The sequence below is a fragment of the Garra rufa genome, chromosome 22, assembly GCF_049309525.1.
Source record: "Garra rufa chromosome 22, GarRuf1.0, whole genome shotgun sequence".
NCBI lineage: Eukaryota > Metazoa > Chordata > Actinopteri > Cypriniformes > Cyprinidae > Garra > Garra rufa.
In genome coordinates this window covers 1,179,732-1,195,604 of record NC_133382.1, presented here as the reverse complement: position 1 = coordinate 1,195,604, position 15,873 = coordinate 1,179,732, and the positions used below count along the sequence as shown (strand labels likewise).

The following is a 15,873-nucleotide window of genomic DNA, read 5'->3' as shown; positions in this document are numbered from 1 at the left end:
AAAATAACTGCTTTCTATTTGAATTTTTCAAATGTAATTTGTTCAGATATTCAGATTTGCGGCTCAAAAAAACATTTATTATTATTATTATTAATAATATTATGTTGAAAACAGCTGAGCAGATTTTTTTTCAGTTTTAAATACAGTTTAAACTTTTAAATTAAAAATTTAAAATAAAAAAATAGAATATTATTATTTTTTAATAAATAATGAAATATTCATTTTTATATGTATTCATATAATAGTATTATATTATGCTTTAGTTTAAAAAGCAAAATATTACTTAATTAAATAACTAAATATGAATTCTTATTTTTAAAATAAATATGAAAATATTATGCCTTTGTGTTTAAAAAAACAAAAGTAAAGCAAAATTGTATTAATTCATTTAAATACACTACCAGACAAACATTTTTGAACAGTAAGATTTTTAATGTTTTTAAAGATGTCTCTTCTGCCTCACCAAGCCTGCATTTATTTGATTCAAAATACAGCAAAAACTGTAACACTTTGAAATATTTTTACTATTTAAAATAGCAGTTTTCTATTGAATATATTTTTAAAAAAAATATTCCTGTGATTTCAAAGCTAAATTTTCAGCATCATTACTGCAGTCTTCAGTGTCACATGATCCTTCAGAAATAATTCTAATATACTGATTTGCTGCTCAACAAATATTTATTATTATTATTATATTGAAAAAAGTAGAATTTATTCAGGTTTCTTTGATGAATAAAAAAGTTCAGAAGAAAAGCATTTATCTAAAACTTTCATAATGTTATAAATATCTTTATCATCACTTTAGATCAATTTAAAGCATCCTTGCTAAATAATAAAAAAGATACTGACTCCAAGCTTTTGAATGGTATAGTATATAATGTTACAAAAGCTTAGAACCCTGAAATAAAAATATACTCAACTGTTTTAATTATTGATAATAAGAAGAAATGTTTCTTGAGCAGCAAATCAGCATATTAGAATGATTTCTGAAGGATCATGTGATCTGAAGACTGGAGTAATGATGCTGAAAATTCAGCTGCGCATTACAGAAATAAATTACATTTTAAAATATATTCAAATAAAAAGCAGGTATTTTAAATAGTAAAAATATTTCCAACTTGTACTGTTTTGGCTGTAGTTTGAATCAAATAAATGTAAGCTTGGTGAGCAGAAGAGAAGCCTTTAAAAAAATTTGAAGAATTTTGATCAGCTTTGAAGAAATCAATGCTTCCCCATTCAAAGAGATAGCAGCTGTACTTGCATGACTGAAATAGCTGCCCACAAAAATGACTCACCTTAAAGGGGTCATCAGATGCCCATTTTACATAAGTTCATATGATTCTTTAGGGTCTTAATGAAAAGTCTATAATATACTTTGGTTAAAAATTCTCAATAGTAGTGTAAAAAACACCCTTTTACCTTGTCAAAATCCGCTTTGCAAAAACTCAACTCATTTTATTGCATGTTCCTTTAAATGCAAATGAGCTCTGCTCGCCCCGCCCCTCTCTGCTGAGGGATTACAAGCTGTAATGTTTACTTTAGCCCCATTTAGCCATGTTTAGTGGTGAAACTTGCCAACAAGCACATTATTAAGAAAGGCTGTTTGCAAAGATGCATAAATAAACCCTTATTCTCACTTCTGCTGTGGGTAAATCTGCATCACGAATGATTCACAAGAACATAGATAAATATATAGATTGGGATCGGCAATTTCCTTTCATAAACGAAAGTAACGTTAATCCTCTGTGTCTTCAGCGGCTCAGATGTCGGGAGTAAATGATGACTGCTGTGTTCATTATTACATCCAACAACAGAGCACCTCAATCGGAGACATTCTTGCCAATGGCGATCATATTCGGACTGTTTGAGCTCGGTGAGGGCGGGGCTAAGGTAAGGCGCTCATGTCAATCAACTGTTATGGGAGGGGCCTCTGTCTGTGTGTAGCCACACCCACGAGAAGCTGAGAATGACCTGATTTTAAAAAGGAGATAATACTTTTAAAGATTAAAAAAATACCACTAGGTGGATTTTTATCATTGTAGGGTGGTTGTGTTCACAAACTGACAACACACATTAATGTTCAAACAACATGGAAAAGTTATTTTTGCATCTGATGACCCCTTTAAAGAGACTCTGCGATTATTAATGCATCAGACTTGTACCCAAACCTAAATTAACTCTTACACTTGCCTTGATAGTGCCATTGGTGGCAGCAGAGATCAGTCTGCGCTGATGTATGTCTAGTGCCATACAGGAAACCTCCTCTTTTCCATGAGCGTTCCTTATCTCCATCCTCTTAATGCCTGCCTTCACATCCCACAGCGTCAGTGTGGAGTCAGCGCAGGCTGTGATTACCTAGACCACGTTAAAATAAGAACCTACAATTTTTACTCCACAAACCGTCAATCAAACCAACCCAAACACCAACCTGCTGGAGATGAGGATTATAGAGGGCGCAGGTGTAAATCCCAGACGTGCTGCTGGATTCGCTCTTGTGCAGATGCAGCGCAGCCAGATATTCTCTGCAGGTCACCAGCAGCACAGGATCCGCCGTCAGGCTCAGGAGCAGAGGAAAGCTGCCGTGTTCAGGGGTAAAGCCTAGATGGATATTAGGGAACTGCAGGGGGATTGTCTTTAAGCACTGTTGGGAAGGAATATCCCATAGTTTCAGCACCTGAAAGGTGACACAGAAAGAGACCAAGAGCTTTTGACTTGCATTTCAACTAATTATCTTTGACTTCTATTGCATGATTTTCATTTCTCATGCCAAGAGACATCAAATCTGTATGAAACTTTAAAGCGAGACACTGCTGGTGAATAGGGTAAACAACAACTGATAGTTATTGCCTTACCCAGTTAATTGATTATATTGATAATTGCAAAAAATTACAGATATAAACATGCAAATGAGCCATTATTTAATGAAATACGTGCTAGTTTGCATACATTTCTAGTACAAAAATCTAAACACTGGATAAAGTCAAAATGAATTTTCAAAATTCTTGTTTAAAATTTTTTGACGTACTAGAGTCAAGTGTTTTTACAGAGGGAATTTTGGGTATCTCATAGTGTCACTCCATGATTCAGAAAAAAATTAGAACAGACAGAAAACAATATTTTTTTACCATTTTTGGGGGAGTAAAATGTTATAAAATCAAGATAATTCTATATGAACAAATGCTTCTGTAAAAGCCTTCAGGAAATAGACAGGAGTAAAAATGTAAAGTGTGTGTAAGTGTTACTGAAGTGGAGATTCATGGATCAGTGTAAGAGAAAAAAACTCTTGGCCTTTAAAATTATGTATTGTAATTGAAATCTATTGACAGAAATAGATAAAGTGCCATTAAAGAAACACTTAACAGTGTCTTTTGGGTGTTTTCTTTCCACTAGTCTGAAAAAAACACTTTATGAAACACCAAAAAGCCTAAAATCTCAAACTTGACAGGTGCATCCACCATTTAACATCTTGAGAAGCCAAAAGCTGTGTGTTTGTAATGCTAAATTTCTCTGAATTATTTCTGATAAAGAAACAAACTAATCTACAACTCAAAAGGCCTGAGAGTGAGCACATTTTCAGCAAAAACTGTATTATTATTCTTTAATTATTCCTTTGAGAAAAAAGCTTAGGCACTCAATTCTTGATTATCTTTTCAAAAACCATCACAAATAACTTCTTAAAGGAAAAGTTCACTTCCAGAACAAAAATGTACAGATAATACCCCCTTGTCATCCAAAATGTTCACGTCTTTCTTTCTTCAGTCGTAAACCAAATGTTTTTTGAGGAAAACATTTCAGGATTTCTCTCCATATAGTGGACTTCTTATGTTCCCTGAGTTTGAACTTCCAAAATGCAGCTTAAATGCAGCTTTAAAGGACTATCGGTTCCATCCGAGGAAGAAGGGTCTTATCTAGCGAAACAATTGGTTATGTTGTAAAAAAAATGTACAATGCATACACATTTTAACCACAAATGCATACTCTGTGTATTTCGGTTCAAGAAAGTTAGGGTATGTCGAAAAACTCCCATCTCATTTTCTTCTCCAGCTTCAAAATCATCGCTGTTTTACCTTTTTTTTTTTTTTTGTAAAGGGCATTTGATCTTCTTTGCACGTTAACTTTGTAAACACTTCGTCGGTACTTCTGCAGCGATGTAGGGCGGTTTTGAAGTTGGAGGAGAAAATCGTCATACCCTGTCTTGAAAATAACCAATTGCTTCGCTAGATAAGATCGTTCTTCCTCGGCTGAGCTGCATTTAAACTGCATTTTGGAAGTTCAAACTCGCAGGCACCATAGAAGTCCACTATATGGAGAGAAATCCTGAAATGTTTTCCTCAAAAAAACAAATTTCTTTATGACTGAAGAAAGAAAGACAAGAACATCTTGGATGACAAGGGAGTGAGTTATCTGAGAATTAGCTGTAATTTTTTGTTCTGGAAGTGAACTAATCCTTTAACAAAATACTTGTGAACTTCCTAAGAATTTTTCAAGAATTGCACTGAATTTATCTAAAGAAATGTCGTCGTCTTGAGATTTCCGTGACTCCAACCACAGGATCTTTTAAACAGCTCTCTCTGTGTTTTGCACATCTGGTAGGAGGAAAACTAACAGCGTCCTTGGAGTAGCTGAAGATCTTTCCCAATGCTTGGTGAATAAGCACATCCACCACAGTGGTCTGGTGACTGTGCAGAACCGCAGTGGGGCGGGAGGTCACATAGCGGTTCCACAGCCTGACAGTCGGACCCGCTCCAGCAGTCGCCAGCAGCCCGAGAGAGAAGCTGAAGTCAAAACACTTGACTCCCTGCAGGAGAAGAAGCAGGAGATGAAGACGTTATTTGCCGGTAGTCGTGTTGCTGTTTAGTGACTCACAGATCTCTGTTTTACACAATATCTGGACTCTGGTTTTCTTTCCAGCAATTAAATTTGTAACTACTGTGGAGGCGGCTTATTACGTCTCTGAATATAACAGAATGGAAAATGCTGGGGAATAGTCCGTTTTAACAAATCCGTCAAAACAACTAAATGAAGACTTTTTATTTGGGTCTGAACACTCCCTTTAAAAACCACAACAACAACCTCTGTGAATCACGAGTGTCTATTTAGATTTAAGTGCTCTGTGACTGTCCTTTCCCATAGAAAACAGCATCACTGTATGATCTATAAATGTGACCCTGGACCACAAAACCAGTCGTAAGTGTCCGTTTTTCTTAGGTACATAAGCTTTCGATTGATGTATGATTTGCTAGGATAGGATAATATTTGGTCAAGATACCACCATTTGAAATCTGTGCAACAAACCTAAATATTAAGAAAATTGGCTTTTAAGATGTCCAAATGAAGTTCTTAGCAATGCATATTACTAATCGAAAATAAGCCTTTTTCACAAAAATCGGAAATTAATTATAAGTTTTAGAAAAAATGTTTGCTATTTTTAGAGTAAAACCCCGGTATATATCATAGTATCATAGTTTCTATTTTGTAAAAATAGACTTAGATTCCCGAACTTACGCTTGTTAAGTACAGCCGCTGCTGTCACCGGAAAAACTTTTACCCTGCCAGCGCCAATCCGGAAGCCAGAAACACGGAAGTGTGAAAAAGGCTAATTAAGTTTTGGTATTTTTACGCTAGGAAATTGACAAAATATCTTCATGGAACATAATCTTTACTTAATATCCTAATGATTTTTGGCATAAAAGAAAAATCGATCATTTTGAAAATTGTAAATATAGATTTTTTTCTGAGGTAAATCAATAACAATTGCAATTTTAACAATATTTCAAGTGTGATTTATGAGATTTGTTGTATTTTGAATCAAATTTTCTTCTTTGTAAAAGGCAAAAAGTTGATCATTCTGATTTTAAATTGAAGGATTCGTTAGTTTGGTACACACTGAACCAAACACTATCATAACGTCTTAGCTGATAATTCAGTGTACTTTATTTTTGACAAAACATCGTGACAGCACATTTTCGGTAGTGACAGTAATGTTTTGGTAGTGATCACATCACATTACAAAATTTTAACCCACATACTAAAACATATTAAAATACTAAAAGTTTGCACAACTGCAAAAATTTTGTTTATTTTTCCCAAACCTAGTATAGGTCGTGACTGTTTCAGTAGGGTCATTTTTTTTTATTGGGACAACACCCCCAAAAAAAAAAAAAAGATCTTACTACCAAAACTTCACAAAATATTTCGGCCGTGACTGTTACGGTAGTGACAAGATAAAATACTGTACTAAAATGTTGTTTATTTCCCCTAAATAAAGGATTACGTGTTCCCTTTTGTCACCACCGAAACAATGAAGACATGTTTTGGTTGTGACTGTTTCAGTAGTGACAATTTTATGGGATAACACCCAAAAAACAAAGATGTCACTTCTGAAACATTTAATGACGTTTTGGTAGTGACATCTTTGTTTTTTTGGGTCATACTTTCTCGACATAATACTAAAATAAATTCCATATCCTGCTGATTCTTCAGTTTCCCAGCATCGTTTGCATATTTGAACCCTTTCCAACAATGACTATGATTTTGAGATCCATCTTTTCACACTGAGGACAACTGAGGAACTCAAACTTGTGTTTTAAAAAAAGGTTCAAACATTCACTGATGCTCCAGACAGAAACAAGATGCATTAAGAAAAACTTTTGAATTTGAAGTGACTGCACTTAATTTGTCTTCTGGGAATCATGCAAGTATCTTCTGTTGCTTCCAAAGGGATGTATATTTGTATATGTATATTTAAACAAAAAAAAACAAAAAAATCTTCATTCTATTCAAAAGTTTTCACCCCCAGCTCTTAATGCATGGTCCCTCAGTTGTCCTCAGTGTGAAAAGATGGATCTCAAAATCATACAGTCATTGTTGGAAAGGGTTCAAATACACAAAAATGCTGGAAAACCAAAGAATTTATGGAACCTGAAGGATTTTTCTGAAGAACAGCAGGCAGTTTAACTGTTCAGGACAAACAAGGGACTCATGAACAACTATCACTAAACAAAAAAGCAGTCGTAGATCATCCAGGTAAAAACACACAGTATTAAGAACCAAGGGTTCACAAACTTTTGAAGGGAGTTAATTTGATAATTTCAGCTATGTTTTTGTCTATATGTAAACATTTTCATTTCAAATATCTTACTCAAGACAATCCTAAATAAAAAAGAATATGCATTTTGTATGATCCCTCTTATTTTGGTAAAACTATTCACATTTTCACAGATTTTTCAAGGGGTTCCCAAACTTTCGCATGCCACTGAATAAAAATATACAAACATATATCATCACCTTTTCTATTCTCCAAATGTATTCCTCTTTCTTCTGATTGACGTCAATGATGACCACAGAGCTGGATGGACTTTCTGATGATGTAATAATGAGCTCATCGTGTGGTTCATACAGGATTCTGTTGATCGGCTCGCTGTGGATGTTTGGGATGTGCTGATAGGAGACCAATGCACTGTGTGCATGTATATCCTGTGTAAGTATGTGAAATAATTATTACAGCACAGCATTGTGAAATGGATTTAAAAGATCTAATATGGTCATTTTACACTGCAAAAAAAATGCTTTTCATAGATTTTTTGTCTTGTCTCCAGCCAAAATATCAAAAACTTCTTAAATCAAGAAGGATTTTCTATTTAAAAAAAGTAAAAATTAATGTCTTGTTTTCATATAAAAACAAGTTAAAATTAAGTAAATTTTTACTTAGAACAAGCAAAATAATCTGCCAGTGGGGTAAGCAAAAAAAAATCTAATTTCAAACAGAAAACAAGATTATTTTTCTTCCCCCATTGGCAGATTATTTTGCTTGTTTCAAGCAAAAACGCACTTAATTTTGAGTTGTTTTTTCTGAAAACAAGACTATTTTTACTCGTCTAGAAAATCCTTCTTGATTTAAGAATTTTTTGATATTTTGGCTGGAAACAAGACATTTTTTGCAGTGTGTCATTGTTTTATCACACATTGTCAGGGCCAAGCTGTACACTGCAAAAAATGCTTTTCTTACTTAGATTTTTTGTCTTGTTTCCAGCCAAAATATCTGAAAATTCTTAAATCAAGATGGATTTTCTAGACGAGTAAAAATTATTTTCTTGTTTTCAGAAAAAACAAGCCAAAATTAAGTGATTTTTTACTTAGAACAAGCTAAATAATCTGCCAATGGGGTAAGAAAAAAAAATCTAATTTCAAACAGAAAATAAGATTATTTTTCTTACCCCATTGGTAGATTATTTTGCCTGTTTCAAGCTAAAACACCCTTAATTTTGACATGTTTTTTTCTGAAAACAAGACAATAATTTTTACTCGTCTAGAAAATGCTTCTTGTTTTAAGAATTTTTAGATAATTTGGCTGGAAACAAGACAAAAAATCTAAGTAAGAAAAGCATTTTTTGCAGTGTACTGTCAAAATATCTAAAAAATCTTTGAATGAATTTACTACTTAAGCAAAATGATATAAGATATTTAGTCTTGTTTTAAGCAAAATGCTTACCCCACTGGCAGATAATTGTAATTGTTTTATTTTTATTTAAACTCCAATTAATTAGTGTTTTCCCCCCTGACTAGAATAAACAAGACTAAATATCTTGTCATTTTGCTTATTTAGTAAATGCATCTTAATTTAAGTATTATTAAGATTTTTTTTTTACTAAATATAAGACAAAAATGTCTGCTTTTCTTACTTAGACTTTTTGTCTAGTTTCCAGCCAAATTATCTAAAAATTCTTAAATCAATAAGGATTTTCTAGACAAGTAAAAAATATTTTCTTCTTTTCAGAAAAACCAAGTTGAAAGAAGCTAAATAATCTGCCAGTGGGGTAAGAAAAATAATCTAATTTTCTGTTTTAAATAAGATTTTTTTTGCCTACCCCATTGGCAGATTAATTAGCTTGTTTCAAGCAAAAATGCACTTAATTTTGATTTGTTTTTAATGAAAACAAGAAAATTTTTTTTACTTGTCTAGAAAATCCTTCTTAATTTAAGAACTTTTAGATATTCTAGCTGGAAACAAGACAAAAAATCTAAGTAAGAAAAGCATTTTTTGCAGTGCACACACTCACTGGCATATAGACTTGAACTGGGCCGGTCTGGTTGGTAAAAGGCATTTCAAAGAGCCCCTTGAAAGGCTGAAGAAACCACAGCAAATTCACAGAGCCCCTGTCATCGCCCCACATCAGCACACACTTCTCTCCTGGAGCCTAAACACAGATCAAACATGACTCACGGTAAACTAAAACAAAACCAAACCAGCTTGGGGAATCAGCAAGCTTAAAATAATTTCAAGTTCAACACCGGACCATGAAATGTCAGCAGCCTACCTCTGTGTCATACCAATAACACAGAGCAGTAGGAATATGACTCAGTCCTGAAAAGAAAAACAGAGAGAGGAAAACAACAAGGTCAAAACGCAGCAGAAAAACAAATTTATACATCTGACAGGCAATGCTGGCTCATACCGAACAAATGAACCTGCTCAAAACTGCATGTGGTGGTAACGTCAAAGAAGTGTATGCTCCTGCTCAGAGTCGCCACAGCTATCTTGTGAACGTTTGCCATGTAGACGGCATCGGTGGTCCAACCCTGGAACCTCTTACGATACTGCCTTTTGTTAAATGGGCCAGCACACAACTGCAGAGATGGAAGAGAGGTTTTGGACTCATGAGATGTGACTGTATATGTATGTCTAATTCTGTGAATTAAATGTTAATATGTCACCTCCAGGGGCTTTATGTTGTTCAGATGTCTGTTCCACACGATGAGGGTTCCTCTCTTGCTGACGCTGATGTAACGCATGGGTGGAGACTGACTCAAAGCCAGGACACGCACGATTGGCTCTTGCTGATGTAGTAAGCAATTTTATAATTAGAGTGGTGAAAACATAATGAAACCTCACATTCTATGAACTCTAATGAACAACAAGAATATCAAGATAGATACTGTAGATAGATAGACAGACACGGGTCAAAAGTGATTTTATGTCCATCAAAAGCACTCCAGTTTTAAGATTTCAAATAAGTTTTTGGAGAATAAAATGTCAGAATTTGGTTAAAATAATGTTAGATTGTCATTCAGTGTAACACAATATTTATGTAAAAATTCTAACAACATGCTTATTCTCACTTGTGCATATTAAAATATATAAAAGAATAATGGAGCATATTAAATTTTATTGTGTTTTAAATGAGTAAAAAAAATCTTACTGACAAATGGGCGAAATATAGGATAGTGGCACATTTATGAAATGTAGAATTACAACTAATTAGTATTTTTATTTAAAGTAAATCATCTTTTAATATGTCATAAATTGATTTTTGTTGTAAATATGCCTGACAAGATTGACACGGAATTACATTTTAGTGGGTGTCTTCTGTAAATTAGGGGAAAATGTATTTATTTTTGGCTCAAACAAAAACAAAAACGCTATTAAATTAAACAGAAAACTTTATTATATATATATATATATATATATATATTTTTTTTTTTTTTAACTATTTATTATATGTGACCCTGGACCACAAAACCAGTCTTAAGTCGCTGGGGTATATTTGTAGCAATAGCCAAAAATACATTGTATGGGTCAAAATAATTGATTTTTCTTTTATGTCAAAAATCATTAGGAAATTAAATAAAGATCATGTTACATTAAGATTTTTTGTAAAATTCCTACTGTAAAAATACTGATTAGTAATATGCATTGTCAAGAACTTAATTGGACAACTTTAAAGGTGATTTTCTCAGTATTTAGATTTTTTGCACCCTTATATTCCAGATTTTCAAATAGATGTATCTCGGCCAAATATTGTCCTATCCTAACAAACTATACATCAATAGAAAGCTTATTTATTGAGCTTTCATATGATGTATATATCTCAGTTTTGTAAAATTTAACCTTATGACTGGTTTTGTGGTCCAAGGTCACATATAATAAACCTTGCTACAATAGATAGACAGACAGACAGATAGTAGAGCTGCACAGTTAATTGTTAAAAGATTGCGATCTCGATTCGACCCCCCTCACGATCTTAATCCAGCATTTATACGATTCAGCAAATTATATTTTATTTATATTTTACAAAACTTTCGCTAGCCTAATTACTGCACAGACTGCTGTGAGCTGATGCGGTGACAGGTTCGCCGTTCTCTCCAACATTACATAACCAATTATACTTTATCTTTACTTTATTACATTTAATAAAGATTTGTGATATTAGCCGTCAATCGCTCCCCGTCTCCGACACTACGCTCCGCTGAACTAGGAACTGGACGGTTTTTTTCTCTCAACCAAACTCTGTTCCGGATCTGCACAAACTGCAGTACAATTACGGGTGTGTGATATAAGGATTTTTGATGTTGGACAATTTAAATGTATTTACAATCTGCTTTTTAAGAAATATATTTTATTTCATGCTTCAGCGCACATTGTGTCAGATGCAATTCTGGCATTCATTCACATCAGATGATAACTCAGCGACAGAGTTCCACTCACAAGGTGCGTAATTTCCACTGGGGACACGCTTTTCAAAATCCTGTTCGTGTCCACCCACTTTCAAATGGTTTTGTTAAAGTAATCTCTTGTATTGTAAAAACGCTCAGCGCCGCCGACTTTTTAAAACTTTGATCGTGCCAGATGGACCAGCAGAGCAGTGGAACCATATATGTGACCCTGGACCACAAAACCAGTCATAAGTTTAAATTTTACAAAACTGAGATGTATACATCATATGAAAGCTCAATAAATAAGCTTTCTATTGTTGTATGGTTTGTTAGGACAGGAATACATCTAGGGCTGGGCGATTTGGCCTAAAATCTAAATCTCGATTAATTGAACATTTTAACCCGATTACGATTAATGAACGATTATTTTATTCATTAATAAAATTATATTTAATTATATTTAAAAAAAAATTTTTTTTGCCCTCATAGTTCACTGACAAGTTTTGTACAGTAAATATGCTCACATATTACAAGTGAGAGATTTTTGAATGAAGGGTGCACGCGCTATCTATGATCTATCTATGATTATTTATTGAACATCAGTGTTGAACAACTGAAATTAAAGCACACATTGCTTAAAACGAAAAAGTCACATTTTTCTTAAATTAGTGAAAATAAATAACTTGCACTTTTGGAAACAAAATAAATTATTTATAAAATAATAATAAATGTTAAAAGTAGAAAATAAGCAGTATCTCTTCTAAATAAAATTACTCTTGTATATCCTGTAAATACTTTTTACTGTATAAATACTGCTTAAGCTCTCCATCGACATGTCGGCGGAATAACGTAACGGAGCGGGGTCACCTGACTCCACACGCAGTAGTGTTTTTAAAGGGAAAGTAATTGAAATAATTGACCTGGAAAAATTTGATCGATTATAGGTTCTGAATGTCGATTTCGATTACTTTTCGATTAATCGCCCAGCCCTAGATACATCTATTTGAAAATCTGGAATCTGAGGGTGCAAAAACATCTAAATACTGAGAAAATCACCTTTAAAGTTGTCCAAATTAGGTTCTTAACAATGCATATTACTAATTAAAATTACATTTTGATATATTTATAGTAGAAATTTTACAAAAAATCTTCATGGAACACGATCTTTACTTAATTTCCTAATGATTTTTGACATAAAAGAAAAATCTATAATTTTGACCCATACTATGTATTTTTGGCTATTGCTACAAATATACCCCAGCGACTTAAGACTGGTTTTGTGGTCCAGGGTCACATATGAGCATGACGAACCATTAACCCCTAAACTGTAACTCCCATTTTTGAACAGAGATGTGAAAATGAAGAATTGAAACTTAAATCTTTATAATTCATGGACAAAAACATTTGTAATATGATTTTGATGTGCATTTTCCATGTTAATGCGATGTCTGATTTTAAAATGGTTTTCAAAGGATGAATTTTGAAAATTTAAGTTTTCATCTGATATATAATTTCTTATTATTTCTAATGCGTAATAGGGAAAAAGGCAACAAGGACGTCTGTTTGTGAAAAAGGTCAGAACTCTTATGGAGAACTGTTATGAAGTAGATTTTTGAGGTGCACTCTTGTCATAAATTATTTTTCCTACATAATTTGTAACACAAAAAAAATGTCAAATATTTATTTAGGAGCCTTAGACTTTCCAACAATATATAGTTTGTCATGATTAGATTAGGATTCATTTGTAAAATGGTGAAGTAAACTTGGGCATCCCACAGAGTGGACGTTGACAGCCGTAAAATGTTGATAGGCTAGTGTTTCTAGCTAAGAATCTAAGAATCGCTTTACTCTGACATAATACCTTTGTGTTTTTATTTTTAAATGTTTAATGGTGTTTTTTTTTACATTATTACATTATTTTTCATTAAATTTCTTTAAATTTAAAGCAAAGTTTATTATGTCTTATTTTACTGCTATTTTACAGCTGTTTGATAACCTAATGTTCAGGGGTAAATCTTTAAAATAAAAAAGTTATCAGAATTGTGATCTTTATTCTAAGCAAAAAAATCGTGATTCTCATTTTATTCAGAATCGTGCAGCTCTAATAGATAGATAGATAGATAGATAGATAGATAGATAGATAGATAGATAGATGGTCACCTTGTTGTAGGTACAGTGGTGTATTGAAGGCTGTGAGATGGGAACATGTTTACAGGCTCGCATCGAGTCTTTGATATGCTTGTAATGCTGCAGTATGAAGGCGTTGAACGTTTGCCATCCTACACGACCCTCACAAGTGATGTCCATCTGTGCAAAAGAAGACACGTCTGTGATAAAACAGGGCCTAGACAAGTACAAGTAACTCTACTAGTGAAGCAAAGTCTTTTCCACTGGCCTCATTGAATAACTCCTCCACATCACTTCTCCTGTAGTCTTGGCCTGTCGCTTCTTTTAGAGACGAGAGGAAATCCTCAAAACTCAAGGAGTTAGCTGAGACTCGGTCACGTGCTCGGACTCTTCTGTTGGGTTTGGATCTCACTGAACGCTGCCTGAAGAACGACTGCATCAGTGACCTCAGATGACTCGACTGCAGCGACTCCAGCAGACAGACGCTTCGGCCAGAGAAACTAGAGATTTAGTGGAGCGGAGAGGGGAAATATTATAGTGTGAGAAATAAACATATATGCATGAATGAGTTGTACAGCAGCTGTGATTCAACATGTTATCAAAATAATGATTTCTATGACATACACATGAAGAAAAAGGGAGACAGAGAAAGAACAGCAGAGCAGAAGTACTGTAGGTTTGGTAGGGAAAGATTGAGAGACGGAGACCTCCTGTGGAGCAAACAGCAATTGCACTTACTTTCTTAGTGTGTCTACAATATATTTGAGTTGTGCATTTAAAAATAGTTTTGTAAAGTATTAAAAATGCATTCAAAAATTATTTAAAACTTTTAAACTTCTATGCTTTCATGCTGATGTGATTTGATTTGTTTAGAGGAGTAAAAGTAAACTAAATTTTACAATGTTGAAATGCAACTAATCAAATAACACTCAGAATAGCAAAAGAAATTAAAAACTTCTGTTTTTAAATTCTAAATTGAAAAAAGCTTATTTTCACGCTGATGTTAAAAGCCGTTTTATTTTTAATCTGTCACTTGTTACACTGCAAAAAGGCTTATCTCACTTAGTTTTTTGTCTTGTTTTTTGTCAAAATATCTAAAAATTCTTAAATTAAGATGTATTTACTAAATAAGCAAAATGACATGGAATATTAAGTCTTGTTTCCAGGGGGAAAAAAATAAATTAAGTGCAGTTCGGTTAAAGTGATTAAAATTATCTGCCAGTGGGATAAGTAAAACACTCTTGTTTTAAGAATATTTTAATTGTTTTCAGGGGGAATAAACTCAATTAAGTGCATTTTGCTTAAAACTAGACTGAATTATGCCATTTTGCTGATCTAGTAAATGCATCTTAATTTAAGACTTCTTTGACTAGAAGCAAGACATAAAAAACCCTAAAATAAGCATTTTTTTGCCGTGTAAGAGCACACTTACTGTTGAACTGTGCTGGGTATTTCCTCCTTATAGACCTTCCATGGATCCTCATGTCGTTTCAAAGTGTTCATATCTAATAACAACAACAGATGCACTGTTTAGAGCAGAAAAGGCAGATCTTCTGAAAAAGAAACACAATATACAAGAATATTAGTCTTTTTCTAAACTCTGTGTTGATCTTTTGTTTGCGTCTCTTCTTCCTCCAGTCTCTTCAACAAGGAGACAGATGCTCAGCTTTCTAGATTAATCATCCATTAGTTACTAAGACAATCTCCTACAACAACACTATTGAGGAGGACCAAAAAAAGAATGTTTGTTGGCCCATTTACTCAACACATTTATTTTTATCATGTAGGCCTTCTAAATGTAATCTATTTCTTTTTCTTTCTCTGTTTGTTGGCAGAATTGTTTCTTTACTATTACTAACTTAGTTACACTGCAAAAAAACTAAATGGTTTTCTTACTTAGACTTTTTGTCTTGTTTCCAGGCAAAATATCTAAAAATCAGGAAGGATGTTCTAGACAAAATAATTTGCCAATTGGGTAAGTAATTGGGATTATTTTTCTTACCCCATTGGCAGATTATTTTGCTTGTTCTAAGAAAAAACTCACTTCATTTTGACTTGTCTTTTTCTGAAAACAAGACAATAATCTTTACTTGTCTAGAAAATCCTTCTTGATTTAAGATTTTTTAGATTTTTTTTGGCTGAAACAAGACAAAAAATCTGTGTAAGAAAAGCATTTTTGCAGCGTAAAGCACAATATTTAACTTTACCTTAAAAATGCTTTTCTTACTTAGATTTTCTGTCTTGTTTCCAGCCAAAATATCTAAAAAGTCTTCAATCAGGAAGGATTTTCTAGACAAGTAAAAATTTGTGTCT

The 15,873-nt window shown here is 33.3% G+C and overlaps 1 protein-coding gene across 1 annotated transcript in view; it reads right to left on the bottom strand.

The window, feature by feature from the left end:
- Positions 1-15,063, bottom strand: part of LOC141298473 (cilia- and flagella-associated protein 337) — a 35,332-nt gene extending 20,269 nt beyond the window's left edge. Inside the window, exons 1-11 of the mRNA XM_073828988.1 lie at positions 14,993-15,063; positions 13,829-14,060; positions 13,594-13,740; positions 9,715-9,837; positions 9,456-9,627; positions 9,318-9,364; positions 9,060-9,197; positions 7,288-7,476; positions 4,607-4,798; positions 2,429-2,674; positions 2,191-2,355 (exon numbers count right to left, since the gene is read on the bottom strand). Of these exons, the coding sequence (XP_073685089.1) occupies positions 2,191-2,355; positions 2,429-2,674; positions 4,607-4,798; positions 7,288-7,476; positions 9,060-9,197; positions 9,318-9,364; positions 9,456-9,627; positions 9,715-9,837; positions 13,594-13,740; positions 13,829-14,060; positions 14,993-15,063 (1,722 nt within the window). The remainder of the gene's footprint in view (positions 1-2,190; positions 2,356-2,428; positions 2,675-4,606; positions 4,799-7,287; positions 7,477-9,059; positions 9,198-9,317; positions 9,365-9,455; positions 9,628-9,714; positions 9,838-13,593; positions 13,741-13,828; positions 14,061-14,992) is intronic.
- Between the last annotated feature and the right edge of the window lie 810 nt (positions 15,064-15,873).